Below are 15,690 nucleotides of genomic sequence, written 5' to 3'. Positions count from 1 at the left end.
TCTCTTGCTTTGTCTTGCTCATATTCATTGAAAATACTGTTGTGACTGTGACTCATCTGGCCTGCCTTTTTAATTGTGGCACACTGATGGGTAATTGTTTTATTTCTCATGCAGTCTTAAGATTTGCAGTGATTTTGCCCAGTGTCAGAACTGTGTGCTTGGCTATTGGGAGATTGTTGTCCACAAGACTGAATCAGTAGTGTATGACTAAAAAAGATAAATTGTAGTGAAAAATCCACTAAAACACACAGGACCTCACAAGATTGGGCACAAGATTGCCTAGAGAGAACATATGAAACACAGATGCCCAACTTCTGGTCATATACAAAGTTGCAATTGAAGAAATCTTCAAATAAAATAGCAACTGATTCACTTGTGTTTTACAGCTGACCTGAATCCTGCCCTTCTTTTTTGGTTCTTATGCTTTATTTCTCCTTTCTGTCTCTTGTGAAATGAGGAAAACGGAAAGTGAAATTAAGAGTGCCAGAATGGTTGTCTTCTCTTGTGACATCTCTTGAAAAGAGCTGAAGTAATTGTTTCCCCTCTTAAGACGGAAAGAAAACTGGAACATCCTGTATTCTTCAGTTCCAACACTCCGTAGGAGCTGCCTAATCACGCTTCAGTGATACCAGTAAGGCTAAAGCCCTGCGAGTGTGAGCACATCTCTAGTTCTTCCTGTTTACTCCCCAGCTGTGTGCAGCAGCATAGAGGCATTTCAGAGGGCTCCCAGTGAAGCTGACTTTGTGTCTGGAGTGGCTGAAATTCGCTGGTGTTCTTTCAGGTGTTCTCCTGCTGACCTGTGTACCTACTCCAGGCTCTGGGCATCTCAGTGATGTGAGTGGGATGGCATCTAATCCCACACCTTATCATTGGTAAACCTTATGATATCCCCCTCATCAGTTATATCTAGTTTATGAGAGTTCACTTCAGTTTGTCCTGGGGAGCAGTTAGAAACACAGCTTGTCCTAAAAGGGAAGTAGCAGTCAATGCATTTTTCATAATTCCTTGTCTTACGTGTTTTCATGACGCAGGTGTGTTTAAACACAGTTAAGAAATAGGTTAAAAATGTTCTCTAATGACAGTATGTACTTTAATGCATACCTAGCTTCTTAATGGTAGAGTACAATTTTTTCTGTAGTAATTCAGTTATTGAATAAAACATTATGGCCCAGATTATTTTGCTTTGTAATGAAATTAGTGCGATATAAAATAAAGAAGTGATAAAATGTGCTACCATTTCCTTAATATCTCTGAAAGTAATTAGTTTAAACTGGCATGAAACTGAATCAGCTAATAAGCTTTAGTAGCTGTCTTGTGTATCCTAGCAAGTATATGCTACTCCATAATGCTCTCAACAGCATCCCTGAAGCAGAATTCCTAATTCCTTTCCAATGTCAATCTCAGGTTTGTTAGTCTGATAGTCACATGTCTTACAACTTTGAAACTTTGTCATGAGTATGTATTTGGCATGTTTGTTCTGTTTGGTGACATCTGGTGTCTGTTGGAATGAGCATTGTGTGGAATCGTAATGACTTTGCTGAGCACACTGTGTTTCTGCTCTCTGGTAGACTCCTTCAGAAATTTTAAATAACCTAATACCCTGAGATAATACTTTCACCTACTAAATTCTTCAGTTGAGAGGAGCTTGACTGAGAGATTCAAAATTTGATCTAATGGATCCCTCTAAGGTACTGTGCAGCTGGGCAGTGGCAAAAAAAATAAAAAAGTCAGTTGAGGACCACTGACCACTTGTTGCAGCTCTTTAGTTTTATGTAGGTTGGCCTAAAAATACTTAAATGGGATAAATAAACTCAGTACAGGCTGCAGTTGTGTTTTGTTATATGCTTGGTTATGACTGCTGTGCAGACAAATTGTGAATCTTCATTGCTGTAAGATACAGAGTAGTTTCAGTATGTCAGAGGGAAGAGCTATGGAAATGCTAAATACTGTTTATAAATGTACTGCAGTTGGAACAGGACATATGCTACATTTTGAACAAAGCCAAAGTTTATCCCTTAAATCCACATTTCAGTACTCACTCTATTTAATTCAACTGTTTCCCTCTGTGTGTCATTCAGTGGTGCTTATCAAAGTTGGCCCAGTCCTTGAGCCTGGTATTTGGAGTCAAAAAATCTCCCTCTTGTTAATACCTTTTTGTTAAGGAGAAACTGATGAATGGAGAATCTTGCTTGTAGTTTGATGTTGTCACTAGATAAGCAGGCTGTTAGTGTGTACTGGAAATAAAGCTCTTGAGTTTTGGTTGTGGGAAGCGAAGTAGAATTTGTGCAACTTTTGGTAACTTCTTTTCTCTATTCACACAAAGAGTATACATTTAGTTGGTGTTAAATCTCATGGCTCGCTTCTGAAGAGATGTGGGGAGTGGATCATTCCACAGCCAGCATGCAAGCAAAAGTAGACTTTGTGTCTAAGCTGTTAATGTGGGCTTTTTTGTTTGGGTTTTTGTTTTTGGGAGTTTTTTGATTGTGAAGGCAGTTTAATTCAGCAGCTTTATAGAACAAAAATCAGGATTCAGCACAGATTTGTTTTATTAAAATAAAATTATTTGGTGTGTAGTATTACTTGAGTCTGATAAAAGGCAAAAAACCTTATTTATAGGTAAGTGAGCACATGCTTAATGGGTCTTTCTGTGATGGACGCACTCCCTATCAGAGTTTTGACAGCTTGTCTGGTTTTTCCACTCTTTTATTTAATAGCATACAAATTAAGGCAAATTGCAGAATTTTCCTATAAAATAAATAGCATTATTTTGATAAGATAATGTTTAACCTGTATCTTGTAAAATAAACTGTATTTGGAAATAATTTTCAAACACTGCTAAATTCAGTTGAATAGATTTTGTTGCTGTTTGGAAGTCCCAGAGTAAACTGAATCTGCGTTTATTACATTATGAGATTTTTGGATTCTTCTATTAAAGGTGTACATTGGAAAGTTGGAAGCAATTTTTCTTTGTAACACTGGCAAACAGTTGTAGTCTGTCTCCATTGTTAGTTTTTCACACTTTAGTTAACCTATAACTAATTAGAATGAGGTTGTTATCATGGGGCTTCTCTGCTTCAGGCTTATGTACTTTGTGAGTACTCATTGAAATATATTTGCTGTTTCTAAAGATGATTTACAAGCAGTAAACTCCGTTTGTCTGTGTTAAAAGTAGTTTAGTTGGTTTTGGGGTTTTTTTAAGATAGTTATTAATTTTGTAAACCGATAGTAAGAGATAAAGAAAAATACAGTTTTTGGACTAAGTCAACATACGAGGCCTTGGAATTTACATTGACTTATGCTAGGGATGCTTAAAGACTGTTTCCGTTTTCTAGTCAGAGAAGTCTTGCAGAATTTTAAATCCAGACAGTGGCTGCACTTAGAGTTTATAGTAATGTCAGAATGCTCCTATTACTTGTACCAATGGGTGCTAATATTTACAGATAGTCTATTGTTAGAGAAGAACCTGTTAATAAAAGGAAAAACCCTAAACATGTATTAAGTGAGGATAATGCACATATGTAGAGTGTTTTACCATGTAGTATTTTTTAAATTATGTATTTTAAAATCATTGACCTTTTAAAATGACAGATATTTCAGGACAACTGAAAGTTCTGCCTCTTGTTTTTAGGGTATAAGAGAATTTCAGTTCTCTTTCTACTTAAAATAATTGCACAGAATATTTCAGGAAATACAGAATTTGTAAGTGGTTAAATTGATCTGAGCTTAGTCTTGCTGATGTTGACACTTCCTGAGTGGAAGCTCAGCCCCTATCATCTATTTAAATAAAATTCGGGAATCTATATTGCACATTCTCCAATAAGTCAATTTCTAGCAGATTTGCCTGTTTTCACTGGAGAATTCTGCCCTTTCTTCTAGGACAAGAAGGATAAAGTCTCAAGATTTGACACTATACGTCATTCCATAGCAGGAATTATAAGGTCTCCAAAATCCATGTTGGGATCATCATCAGTAAGTAGTACAAAAAGTGTAGTGTTGTGATATATTCTGTTATTTTTACAGCTTAAATAAGATTTTTTTTTATTGAAACATCATGCATTTCCCTCTAAATGGACAAAAATTACATTAAAGTAATGTTATATAAGCACTGTTCTGATTGATCAGCATACAGGATAGTATCCTGGTATAATGGTGTGTCAGAAGAACTTGCTACACTTCAGGAGAATCAGTTTGTATATTCTTTGTGGCTCCTGGAGTGGTGCTATATTGTTCAGAATACTCTTCCCAATGAGGCTGATTTTCTTTAAATGCAATGTATTATAGTAATCTGTGATGGGTGGCCATCTGTGTTTACCAATTGTTGCAATAATTATATTCCCCATATTTGTTACAAAGGCATCAATGTATAAGCATATTGTTACTATTGCTACTAGTGCTGATACTATTTCAGTAGCTAAGTGCTACAGATCTTGCTTAAATCCCCGCTAAGAATAAACGGTTGTTGAATTTCTCTGAGTTATAGTTGGCTTTTGTTCAAATTCTGTAATTGTTGAACAAACTTTCTTATTTCTTTCACTTTTGTGTTTCCTCTTGTTCATTTCATATGGGAGATTGCAAGATCAGTTAGAATCCTTGAACACCTACATAGGAATATGTCAGATTTTTCTTGAAAAATTTCTTGCTGTTTTTTCTTGAAGTGGAAAATGTGATCATCCCCGCTCTCCCAACACAAAATCAAACCAAAACAAAAGAAAACAAGCAAAGGAAAAAAAACCCGTCAAAAAAGTTGGGCAGAGTTTTTGAAACTGTTTAACAGTGCTTTTTAATTGTGACCATGTCACCTGAAATAGAAACACAAAATAACATTATTGGGAAAACTTCAGAAGCAAAGGGTCTTCTGTTTAATGCTGCAGGATTGTATCCATGGATCCTTTAAAAGACACAGCAAACCATATTTAAGCTACACAATATTCAGAATGGGTGGAAGAGATAACAGTTACATTTGTATAAATATACATGTATATACAGAGGTCAACTGTACGTAGTGATGAAGGAATGGGAAAATAAATATGATAATGAGATAAAATCAGGGTAGAAGGGCGTTTCCTATGAAAAACATGGAAGTGGCATAACATTTGAGAGGTAACAGGAAAAACCTTGATAAAATATTAAAATATCCTTGGTGTTAAACAAAATCTCCACATTATTGTGATATTCTTTTCATAAAACTTCTAATTGTTGTAAAAATGCTGCATTTCATAGTAAAAACCCATTAAAATATGTATTTCTTTGACCTCTATTATTTGTGTAGCTGAGACACAGCATTCACCTTTATTTCTATGTATTATAAAAACTTACAGCTTCAAAATAAACTAAAAAACTTCCACAAACCACAAAACAAACCTGTCTAAAACTGCTTAAGAGAAAAATTGGAAGAGAAAAAAATCTCAAGAGGAAGATCAAAATAAAACATTTTGATTAAATCAGGGGAAGTCAATGTCAAAATTTCAATTGGCCTAAAGTGACATTTAAAATAAGCTATTTACCATATTCTGATTTTCATTCCATGGAAACTGATGTAAATCTGGCTGTAGATACATGGTAGATAGGATTGACGAAACCTTGGAATATGTTTGGAAGAAGTAAGATTGGCAGTGGTTCATTTGAGTCAGCAAGTAAAATCTGAGTAACAAGTGCAATCATGACTACCTGTTGCTTAAATGAAACTTAAATGACTTCAGAGTTAGAATATATAAACTAGCCAATTTCCAGTTTTGCTTTGTGTTTTGATTTAATGATTTCTTGTGTGTTAGAAAAGCTGACCACACATATATGGATAAAATTTGCTTCATGAATTATTACTTAGCTATTAAATGTGGTAGGCTGTTTCCAGATGAAAATTACATAACCATGCTTAATTGCAGTATATATGAACTGGTACTTAAAATTTATTATCCATCAAAAAAGTATTTAAATTCATTATTGAATGTGTACTGTAAAGCAATATTAACATTCATAAAAGAATTAGTTATTTTTTAAAACAGACTGGTACAAAAAGGGATCTCAAAGCAGATTTGGAAAAGGACTGGTACTGATCCTCTCATATAGTCTAATCTAAAATGTGATGTTACCTACCTGTTTTCAAATTATCTGTTTTATATATTTTAAGATTTTAAATATTTAATTTTTAAATATATTGAAACTTTAGAAATGGAGTAATATCTTGGTTTAAATATGGTGCTATTTTAAAAACATTGTCCAGTATTTAATTGGTGGGATAAATTGGATTTTTTTGGTGTAAATTAGAGAGGACTGATTTTTGTATGTCATCTGAAAAAAGTTGTAGGAAAGCCATGTCATTCCTAAAGCAGTCAGGAGTTTTACTCTCAGAATGAGAAGCTAAGGAGTAATACAGGAAAAAAGTGTCGTTTGAAGAGAAAACGAGGCTAAGGATTCAGGTGTTTTTTCTTGAACAAAATGCAAGCCAGTTTTCTATAATAGAAAGAGATGTAAGTTTAATCAAATGAAGGGAGGACACACAACAGTGGGAGTCACTTTCATGTACTGGTAATGAAATGCTACAAACAATTTGAGTGAAGAGTCTGAGCTAATTGCATCATGAATGCCACTTTCTGCCCTTCTGCATATTTTTTTTGGTATGAGGCATTTGAGCTTGACACAAACACCTGCTTTTGTTTATAGGATAATTTTTTATTGTTTATAGGATAATAGGTGGAATTAGTGCTTGTTTCAGATAGTATATTTTTAGCATGTGGGTATGTACCAGGTACACAGAGACAGAATGTTCCGTAGGGTATTGTCTCAATTATCAACCTAAATTTACTACTTTACATTCTCATTTGTGTCAGTGAGACTCTTTTACACTGTGAGAGAAAAGATACCTTGAGAAAATACTTTGTTTGCTCAAAGACAGAAAATAAGAAAGTACGGAATATTTGCATTCAGAATACATGGGAAAATACAGTTATTACTTCAATAAAATATCATCCACCTTATTATTCTTACTTAATTGGCAGTGTAAGTGCAGGAATAATATACAGTTTTTTTGAGTCAGAAATAACCTACTGCCGTTTGCTCCGTTTTTCTCTTGAACTTAGGGCAGCAGTTGGGAGCTGCTTCTTTTTACTGCTGGAGAAGAACATCTGTTCAAATGGATTGTTAAACAAGGAGAGAGAAAGGGGCTTAATATAAGTAAAGAGGACAGTACTAGATCCACAAGGAGCACGATGAAGTAGATGAAGCCATCTCCTCAAAAAAGAAAAAGTGTGATTAAATATATAAGGACAGACCCCCCAGCCCCATGCAACTATCTATGAGTAAAATATAGCAATAAAAGGAAGTCTTGAGGGAAAAAGAACAGGCAAAAAAAAAGAGGGACAGGAAAAGTAGAAATTTGCAGTGTGAGTTCCATTCCTTTTGCGTGATTTGGTTAAAGGTTTATTTTTACCTTCTAGCGAAATTAACAACAAAAATCCTAGAAACAATGTTTCTTCCTTTAGGCTGTTGAATCATTGAGTGTTTCTGTAAGTGTACATACAAATGAGCAAGAGATTTCATCCCCCAAGTGAAATTTTAAAGCATTAAGGCCTATAATATAAACTTGTCATATTGACTTGCTGGCTGATATTTAGTAGAATTCAAAGAAGATAGCTGAAAAGAATTTAATTTAGTGCAGGTAGCTTTTTTTTTTTACCCTCTATTTTCCTTGAAGACTAACCCATCATTTTATTCTAGCTATAAAATGCATTAGAAATATTGGTACTAATAGTGGTAACCTGAGTTGAAATCAGTGTTAAAGTGGTTTATAAATATCTTGCATTTCTACTGGTTTTTTTCTGGGCTTTCAGACATGTTTTATTCTATAGCCAGTCAGGGTGAATATTGTATCATAGAGAAAATGTGTTGGAATCAGAAGACTTGTTCATAAAAATAATGCAATTTTAATAACACTTAAGAATAATGGCTGCTTACTTCATCAGAAAACCCATCTTGATAGGATAAAAAGTAAAGGTAAGGTAAAGTGAAGGACAATCAACAGAAAAAACTTAGTGGAATTTTCATTGTTTCATTCCAAAGTAATACATAATAGTTAAGTAAAATTTAAAAGAGAGGGAAGATTGAGGATAGACTTATAGACAACTTTGTAGTTATCTATGTCTGAAATGCTCTGTTTTCCTTCTGTAAGTTCTTTTGCTGTCATAAAGGCTCTTATGATGTTTTGTTCTAGGATGTGATCCTGGTTTTCTGAACAGTGCCTCAGCCTGCACCCAGTTTGTACAGAAGCAGGTGTTACTATCTGGTGGCTTTCTTTTTATGCTATAAAATAAATTGCATGCCAGGTTTTTTTTAAAAACATTCTTTTATGAAGGCCATGAAGTAGATTAGTAACCCTGAACTGTCCTTTTCTCCTTACAAACATTCCCTCTCAAGTAGAAATCTGCTCCTGTGTTAAAGAGTTTGCTGCTCTGAACATACCAGAGGTTTAGGTTTTCTTTCAAGTCGAGCTCAGCATCTCTGAACAATAAATGTTGAAGTAAATAACATAGTCTAACAATTCGAAAGCTTTTCTCTTTCTCTTAGGAATTCTTGAAAGAAAATGACATAATGTCATTTAACAGTGGCAAACTGCTTTCACCTGAGATGTATTTAACTGTTGATGAAATTGAAAGATAGACTACCTTCTTGGCCAATCAATATCTCTGCTTTTCAGCACTTCAGTGTGCTGATGAACACATAACCTTGGAGTACAGCTTTTGCCCCTAAAAACTCTGTGCAATTTGTGTTCAGGTTGTAGTTATTTCTTACACAGTCCTTCCTATCTCTAACTCTGTAATAGAGCACACTCACTTTTCTAGTGATGAGTCTACTGGTTGTCCTGGACTCTGAGGTATAACTTAGAAAGGCAGCCAGGAGTCCACAGAGTCATTTTTAATAGCAAAAACTTTATGTAAGTGTCTTGGTTTGAAAACAAACCAGTGGGAGATCACAAGTCAAGATTGAAATTAAAAATAAGTGAAATAATACAAGGAAAAGCACTGACAAAGTCAGATACAACCTAACACCCTGTTAGGGTGGTAGTAGCAGTCCAACTGAAGTAGTCCAGTTGAAGCGGTGATCCTGTGAAGGTCTAGTCTCCAGCTGAAGATCCAGTGGTAGCTCTGGTCCTCTGGGAGCCCAGTAGACAGGGCTAGCTCAGGCAGTTCCAAGGCCAGGTTATATCCAGGTGGGAACACCTGGCTCCTCCCTCCTCGGCAGAGCATCTCACAATGGGATGAGATAAGTCCATGAGTCACACGGTGGGTCCCTGATGGCCCATTGCCTGTCATCCGGAGTGGGTGATAGCAGCTAATGGCCCACAGCTGGTGGTAATAGAATACTTAACTACATCAATATTGCAACCTAGGACAGCAAGTGCTAAGGAATTCCAGATATTTGGAAACAAGTATTTCTTAGTAGCTTCCATTTCTTGGGTCTGCTCATTTCCACTCTGAGAGTCTGAGATCATTCCTCGTGTTTTTTGGACTAGGTGAGGCATTGTAATCAAAGTATCTTCTGAGGAAGACCTTAAATGTGCAGATGTGTTTTTGCCAGAGCAGAGCAATAGGAGAGGTTAATTCAGAATGGTGTGCTTTGCATCTGTTCATTGTCCTTCCTTGAGGTGTAGATCTCCATGCTGTTATCTGGATGCAGTTCAGGAGGCTGGGAAACATTTACAGACCTGTTCACAATAAAGTGTGCACTGGGTTATGTTGTTCAGAGTTTTACCACTCTGGGTGTGAGAATTTCTGTGAGCTCTGCCAATGGTTTTAAATAACACACAGCTTAAGTATAGGTTTTCCTTCCTACCCCTAACAAATAAATCTGTGGTGGTCATTGACAAAATATGAAGTTTTCTGTAATGTTTTCTTAAATAATGTAGGCATGTAAAAATTAATTCGTGAAATCTTAGCGTGAAATGCATTCACTTCCACTTAAAGCCATTAGCTTCCATATGCAGCTAATTCCATGCAGTGAAAATAATTACTTACAGTCTTTGTGTCTTCAGAAACTCTTATCATAGAGTTCATAAGGACAGTACACCCAGGAGTGAATTCTGCACTACAGTGTAAATGCTAGGAAAAATGTCTCATTAATTGATTTGGATGCAATTGAAAAATTCTGTATAAACACTTTATCCAATTCAAGTGCTTTGGATAAGCCAATTTATTACAGTTTTGAGAAGTTTCTGTCTGAATAGAGAAATTATTAATTTTCAGTTGTTGTTAATCACATGTCAGAATGTGTGAGAGAGAGTTGATCAGTATGGCTTACGAAAAATAGCAGCCCAGATAAAAAATATTATGATTTTTTATGTATGATTCCATAAACTTCTGCTTTTGAAGTATTAATTTTTGAGGCAAACAGAAAAGAAAGTATGTCTTTGTGCAAATTTAAGAGCCTTGATTATGTTGGTTAATAGAAATACGTTATTTATGTACATTTAAAAAATTATTGTTGTTTGTGATACTTTTTATGTACAAGTAAACTCTAAAAATGTACTGTTATAGTAACATTTTTCTTCAATATTTTCCCCAAGTTCTTTGATGTAATCTCAACCACTGAGAAACCGTTGGCTGAGCAAGACTGGTATCATGGTGCAATTCCAAGAATAGAAGCCCAGGAGCTGTTAAAACAGCAGGGAGACTTCTTGGTGCGAGAGAGCCACGGGAAACCTGGTGAATATGTCCTTTCTGTGTTTTCAGACGGACAACGGAGGCACTTTATCATACAATATGCTGATGTACGTCTCTGATATAGTACTGAATAATTCAATTTAGGATCTACATAGTTTACTGTAGCAAATGGATTTAGCCTTTATGTGATCAAAACTTTTGGAAGTATTTCCATCAGCACAGGAATTAGAGGAAAAAGTCATTTTGGGAAAGAAAGGAAAAATATGAAGTATTGGGTTATTCAATATCTCTTATATTGAAAAGCCAAGGTATTTCTGTAAATGTTTTGAAATCTAGAACTTGTTGCTCTTTATTTGTGCATGTACATTTGGTTATTTTAAACCCGTTTTCGTAATTGGTGCTGATTAGGCTACTTTTAATTCAGACTATAAAGATCCCATTGAATCTTCCTGAAAAATGGAAACAAGCATGGAGAAGAAAATAATCTATGCTGGTTTTTATATAGATGGAAATTGAAGTCCCTGTTGCACTTGAGATGTTTATGTTCTATTTACACCTATGGTTATTGTTCTGTTAATTATAACACAAAGATTTCTGGATATTGCACAGTGCATATGCTTCCAAGGACCAGGACTGACCCCTTTGTTGCTATAACTGAGGAAAAATTGATGACTTCATAATTTACAGTATTTTAATTATTATTTGCCTTTATCCAGTGTATTTATTTTTATCCTTCTTAATGCATTGATTGTTTTTATTAATGTATATATTTTTCTTTTTACCATGCAGAATTTTAAACTTATTCAAAATGTGACAGTTCCCATAACATTACTAGAAAATTTTCTTGTAGTATGAAATTGCAGCAAATCATTCTCACTTTTGATCGAGCAGTGCTGTCTCTTCAGTCTCTTGTAATGAAGTTTCTCACATACAGAAAAATTCTCAAATTTAGTCGCATAATGATATTTACACTGAGGGAATTTAGTTGTCTGAATCCCCAGATGATGCAGCATGCCTGGGATAACTCAATATCGTGTTCCTGGTTTATTTCTTTTTAATGAGAGGCAGTGATATTTTTCAGACTTCACAGAGGTTGGAATGCTTCTCTAGGATTAATGATTACAGACACTTGTCATGCTGGAGAGTGTTCATTTCTCACCTAGAATTTTCCTTGCAAAAGTGAACACACAGTCTGTGTTTATTTTATTTTGATTTTGTGACCTTAAAGTATCTTGATGTGTCATAGTGCTGAATGAGAAAATAAAAGCAGTAAAATTACCTCTACCTAGATTATTACAAGGTGCTTGGTGCTCCCTGATCTGACCCAGCAGAAATAAGCACACATTATATTCATGGTGTGACTGAAATAATTTTGTGGAAATCATTGTATGTGGCAAGTAGACCTTCAAAAAAGATAGACTGGACTTTCAAGTCCAAGTATTACTTTGAGGTCTAACTGTAAACTGACTCTTACATTGTGGGGCTTTTTCCACCAAAGCAAAATGAAACAAAACAAAAAAGTTATCTTTATCTCCATAATTTTGTACTTTCTCTTATGAATTATATTTGAAATATAAGACTGATACTGTTTAATGTTGCACAGGTTGGACACTCACAATATAGTTTAAGATATCTATCTGCTTGTACATTTACTAATAGAGTATTATGTTTGTCTGCTCTTGGGATTAATTTGTGGTAGATTTTCTTGTCAATCATGGAAGATAAAATCTTTTTTTCTTAAAGATATTCCGTAGTCCTTATGCACGCCTATGGACTGAATTTTCTTAGAATGAGGAAAACATTATTAAGCTCTAGAAAGTAGGTGTTGGGAGTGCTAGTGTCATATAGTGGGGGACATATTAATGAACATTTTTGTAGGGAAGTTTGAGGAGAGTTTAGTACAAGGATTTGTTTGTTTACGTAGGTGTGAACAATGTGGAATTGGGTCTCTGACTAGTCAGACCACACTCTTGGGTCACTGACAGGTCTCCATATTTTCTTCTGGATCAAATACTGAAGATCAGATTTGTTTTAACAGCAGTCCCTTAGTTGTATAAGTATTCTGTCCATGGTTTTACCATTATTTTAAAGGCTAGCCTTGATATAGCTGTGTGTGTGATAAATTAATTCATCGTTCAGCTGTAAGCATCAAAATTCACAGCTGTCACTCAGAGCTACCATTGTTTTCACTTCTGCTTATTTGAGGCTGTGCCATTTTAAAATTGGGTGTTTTTGGTGATCTTATTATGGGTGAGGATCGGGTGTAAATCACACAGAATCAAAGGACACTGCCTGCTCTGAAGCTTTTGCATAAATGGCAGCAGATGGCCATGTGGCTGGATGTGGGGTGAGGAGGTAATAGGCAGCAGTGGTGGCTGTGCTAAGGAGACTTAGGACATGAGGTTTTTTTGGATCATCAGCACAGAAGTATGAAGGAGCTTATTTGAAAGGAATGGGAACTAAGTGTTAGTGGTCAATCCAAGCTGAGTCACTATTTAATGAACAACAAAGCATTCAGACCATGGAAACATTTTTATTACGGAGATCTGTGAATGTTGAAAACGGCTGACATGACCCAGCTGTCTTCACTAGCGGCAATGACACATTTCAGGAAGTTAATGCTTTAACCCTTAAGAAGCACAATAACCTTACAATGCACTGTGCAAGGAATTCAACCCTGGCGGCTAGAAAGGATGCATGCCAGTGTCAGAGGTGTTCATTGCCCAGTTGTGTAAATGAACTTGAATCACCATCTGTGGTCTGAGTTTTTTTAATTGCAGTATTTGTTCATCGTTGCTGTTGTCAGGCTGGCTTATGGCAGCTACTGCCTTGTGGGAAAAGCTCTCTCACTGTAGACGCTTAGTCTTGTGAAAGCAGGAGACTTTATCATGTTTCACAGTCAGCTGCAGGGTGTTGTCAAACTTTTCTTTGAATCCTGTGCATGACTTGCCTTTGTCTCTAGCTCCTTTATACTCCTGGTAAATACTCTTTATTAAAGAACAGTAATGTATCCTATACTCTGTGCCAGGGATTTACTACTTTTATGAGACATAATAAATGAAGGTAGATCAGATTAAGGAAATACTGCTTATCTCCTGATCTCCTGTTTATTTTGTTGTCAGATCTTTTAGTTAGCTTTATGTAATTTTTAGAAATAATTCAGAAGTTGGTGTTGTTTTGTCTGGTTTGGAATATTTTTATTGCGCTCCATAATAGTTTTTAATTTAACTGGCCTATCTATTCAAATTACGAGTTTAAATAGTTATTTTATCATATTGCCATAAATGACTGATGCAGTAATTTTGTTTATTATTATTATTATTATTTGTTTATTAATTTATCATTTGACTAACTATCATTCCAGTTCAGTCAGTTTAAATGGTATTCAATAGATCAGAAAAGGAATCTAAAACAACGTTGTGAAACTGTACATTTTTTTTTGTTTTGTTGCTAGGGAGGGAAGATTGGTCATGCACTTTTGCAGTTTTTTGTTCAATCTATTGCTTGTAGAGAAATAACTTTTTCCTTTTGCCTCCATACAGAATCAATATCGTTTTGAAGGAACTGGTTTTCCAACTATTCCTCAGCTCATAGAACATCATTACACAACAAAGCAAGTTATTACAAAGAAGTCTGGTGTTGTTTTGCTGAATCCTGTTGCTAAGGTAATACTTACATTCCAGAACTTTCATTGAACTGCAATAATTTTGGGGAGTTTCGTGTTATTATTCAAAGTAAGATCCTATGGAACTTCTCAGAAGATTTTTAATTTTTGCTCATTTTGTGACTCTGTTCCTGAACTCTTGCAAACTACTCACCTATGTGCAATACATTCATTTAAAACAGCTCTCCATCCTGATTCTTATAATAAATTCTTGGTATTTTGAAAGAATGGTATTCATGTTCTTACCAAGTATTCTCTTACTTTTCTTTTGGATTTTCCTGCTACGTAATTCAAAGTGGTAGTTCATTGCCCTTCCTTCTATAAAGTAAAAAATTTCTTTCATATAATGGAGAAGATCTCATGAAATTTGGAAGACTTATGACAACTCCATTTTGTCTCTGTTCTATCTCACAAAAATAAGTTAGGCACATAAAAAATATTACAACATCAATGAACATTTAAAATAAAAATTCCGGTTTTAATCAGGAAGCTATTGCAGAAACCTATTCCATCTTTCAGGATGGAAACAAAAAGGGATAAGTATTAAACTATATCAATGCTTTCAGAGTCTCCTTAACTTCTTCCAGCAGTTTTGCAATTAGTACCTAATCTTGTTGGTATTTCGTTCATAAGCCAACTCTACTTATATCTTTGCATCCTAACTATGGATATACCTTTTTTTCTTGATACATTTATTATTTTAAGACTAGTTTCAAGCCCGTGCTCAACAAAATTTTAGGAAGTATGATAGTTTGTATTTCAGCTTCAGTTGCTTACTCCACAGTCCTAGTTCTTTCCTGCTAATAATCCTAAGAAAGTAAAGCATGTTCTTTTTCTCAAAATTACACTTACCATCACTTAAATATGTTATGGAATCCTGAAATTTTAAGAATGGAACATGGTAAGTACACATTTTATATTAGTATCTTGCTCATTACCAGACTGATGCTTCACTGAAAATAAGATATTGCTTACATTCATTGTAAAACACATGAGACAGCACAGGACATTATTTTTGATGTGTGAGTAATTCTTTTTGATATAAGTCGTGATTTAAGCTACAAATAGTGGTGATTCAAGCTACAAATAAAAGGTAGTCAAGCTCAAAATGAAATCTTTAAATCTGTTTGCAAAGTTCTCTCTCTCTTTAATACCATGTTTATTTTAAATATTTAATGCTTTTTGCTGTTTCCTGACTGTACGTACTGTGAGAGCAGCCCTGTTTTACCAAATGTTGACCTATGGTATGGTATGTTACTACATAATCTCAGTTATTGTCTGTTAAACTGGAACACATCATCTGTAAAACATCGTCTATTAATTATCTATTGTTTACTTTGAAGCTAGGGGAGCTTCATATTCCTGACATTTTTG

General features: G+C 34.9%; 1 protein-coding gene across 1 annotated transcript in view; it reads left to right on the top strand.

Annotated features, from left to right (window-relative positions):
• Positions 1-15,690, top strand: part of FER (FER tyrosine kinase) — a 120,782-nt gene that overhangs the window by 58,000 nt on the left and 47,092 nt on the right. The window contains exons 10-12 of the mRNA XM_085042851.1: positions 3,877-3,969; positions 10,556-10,759; positions 14,195-14,317. Of these exons, the coding sequence (XP_084898977.1) occupies positions 3,877-3,969; positions 10,556-10,759; positions 14,195-14,317 (420 nt within the window). The remainder of the gene's footprint in view (positions 1-3,876; positions 3,970-10,555; positions 10,760-14,194; positions 14,318-15,690) is intronic.

The sequence above is a fragment of the Lichenostomus cassidix genome, chromosome Z (genome assembly GCF_008360975.1).
Source record: "Lichenostomus cassidix isolate B80296 chromosome Z, HeHo_3.0, whole genome shotgun sequence".
Classification (NCBI taxonomy): Eukaryota; Metazoa; Chordata; class Aves; order Passeriformes; family Meliphagidae; genus Lichenostomus; species Lichenostomus cassidix.
Note: the sequence above shows the minus strand (reverse complement) of the source record. Positions and strands in the feature narration are given on the sequence as shown.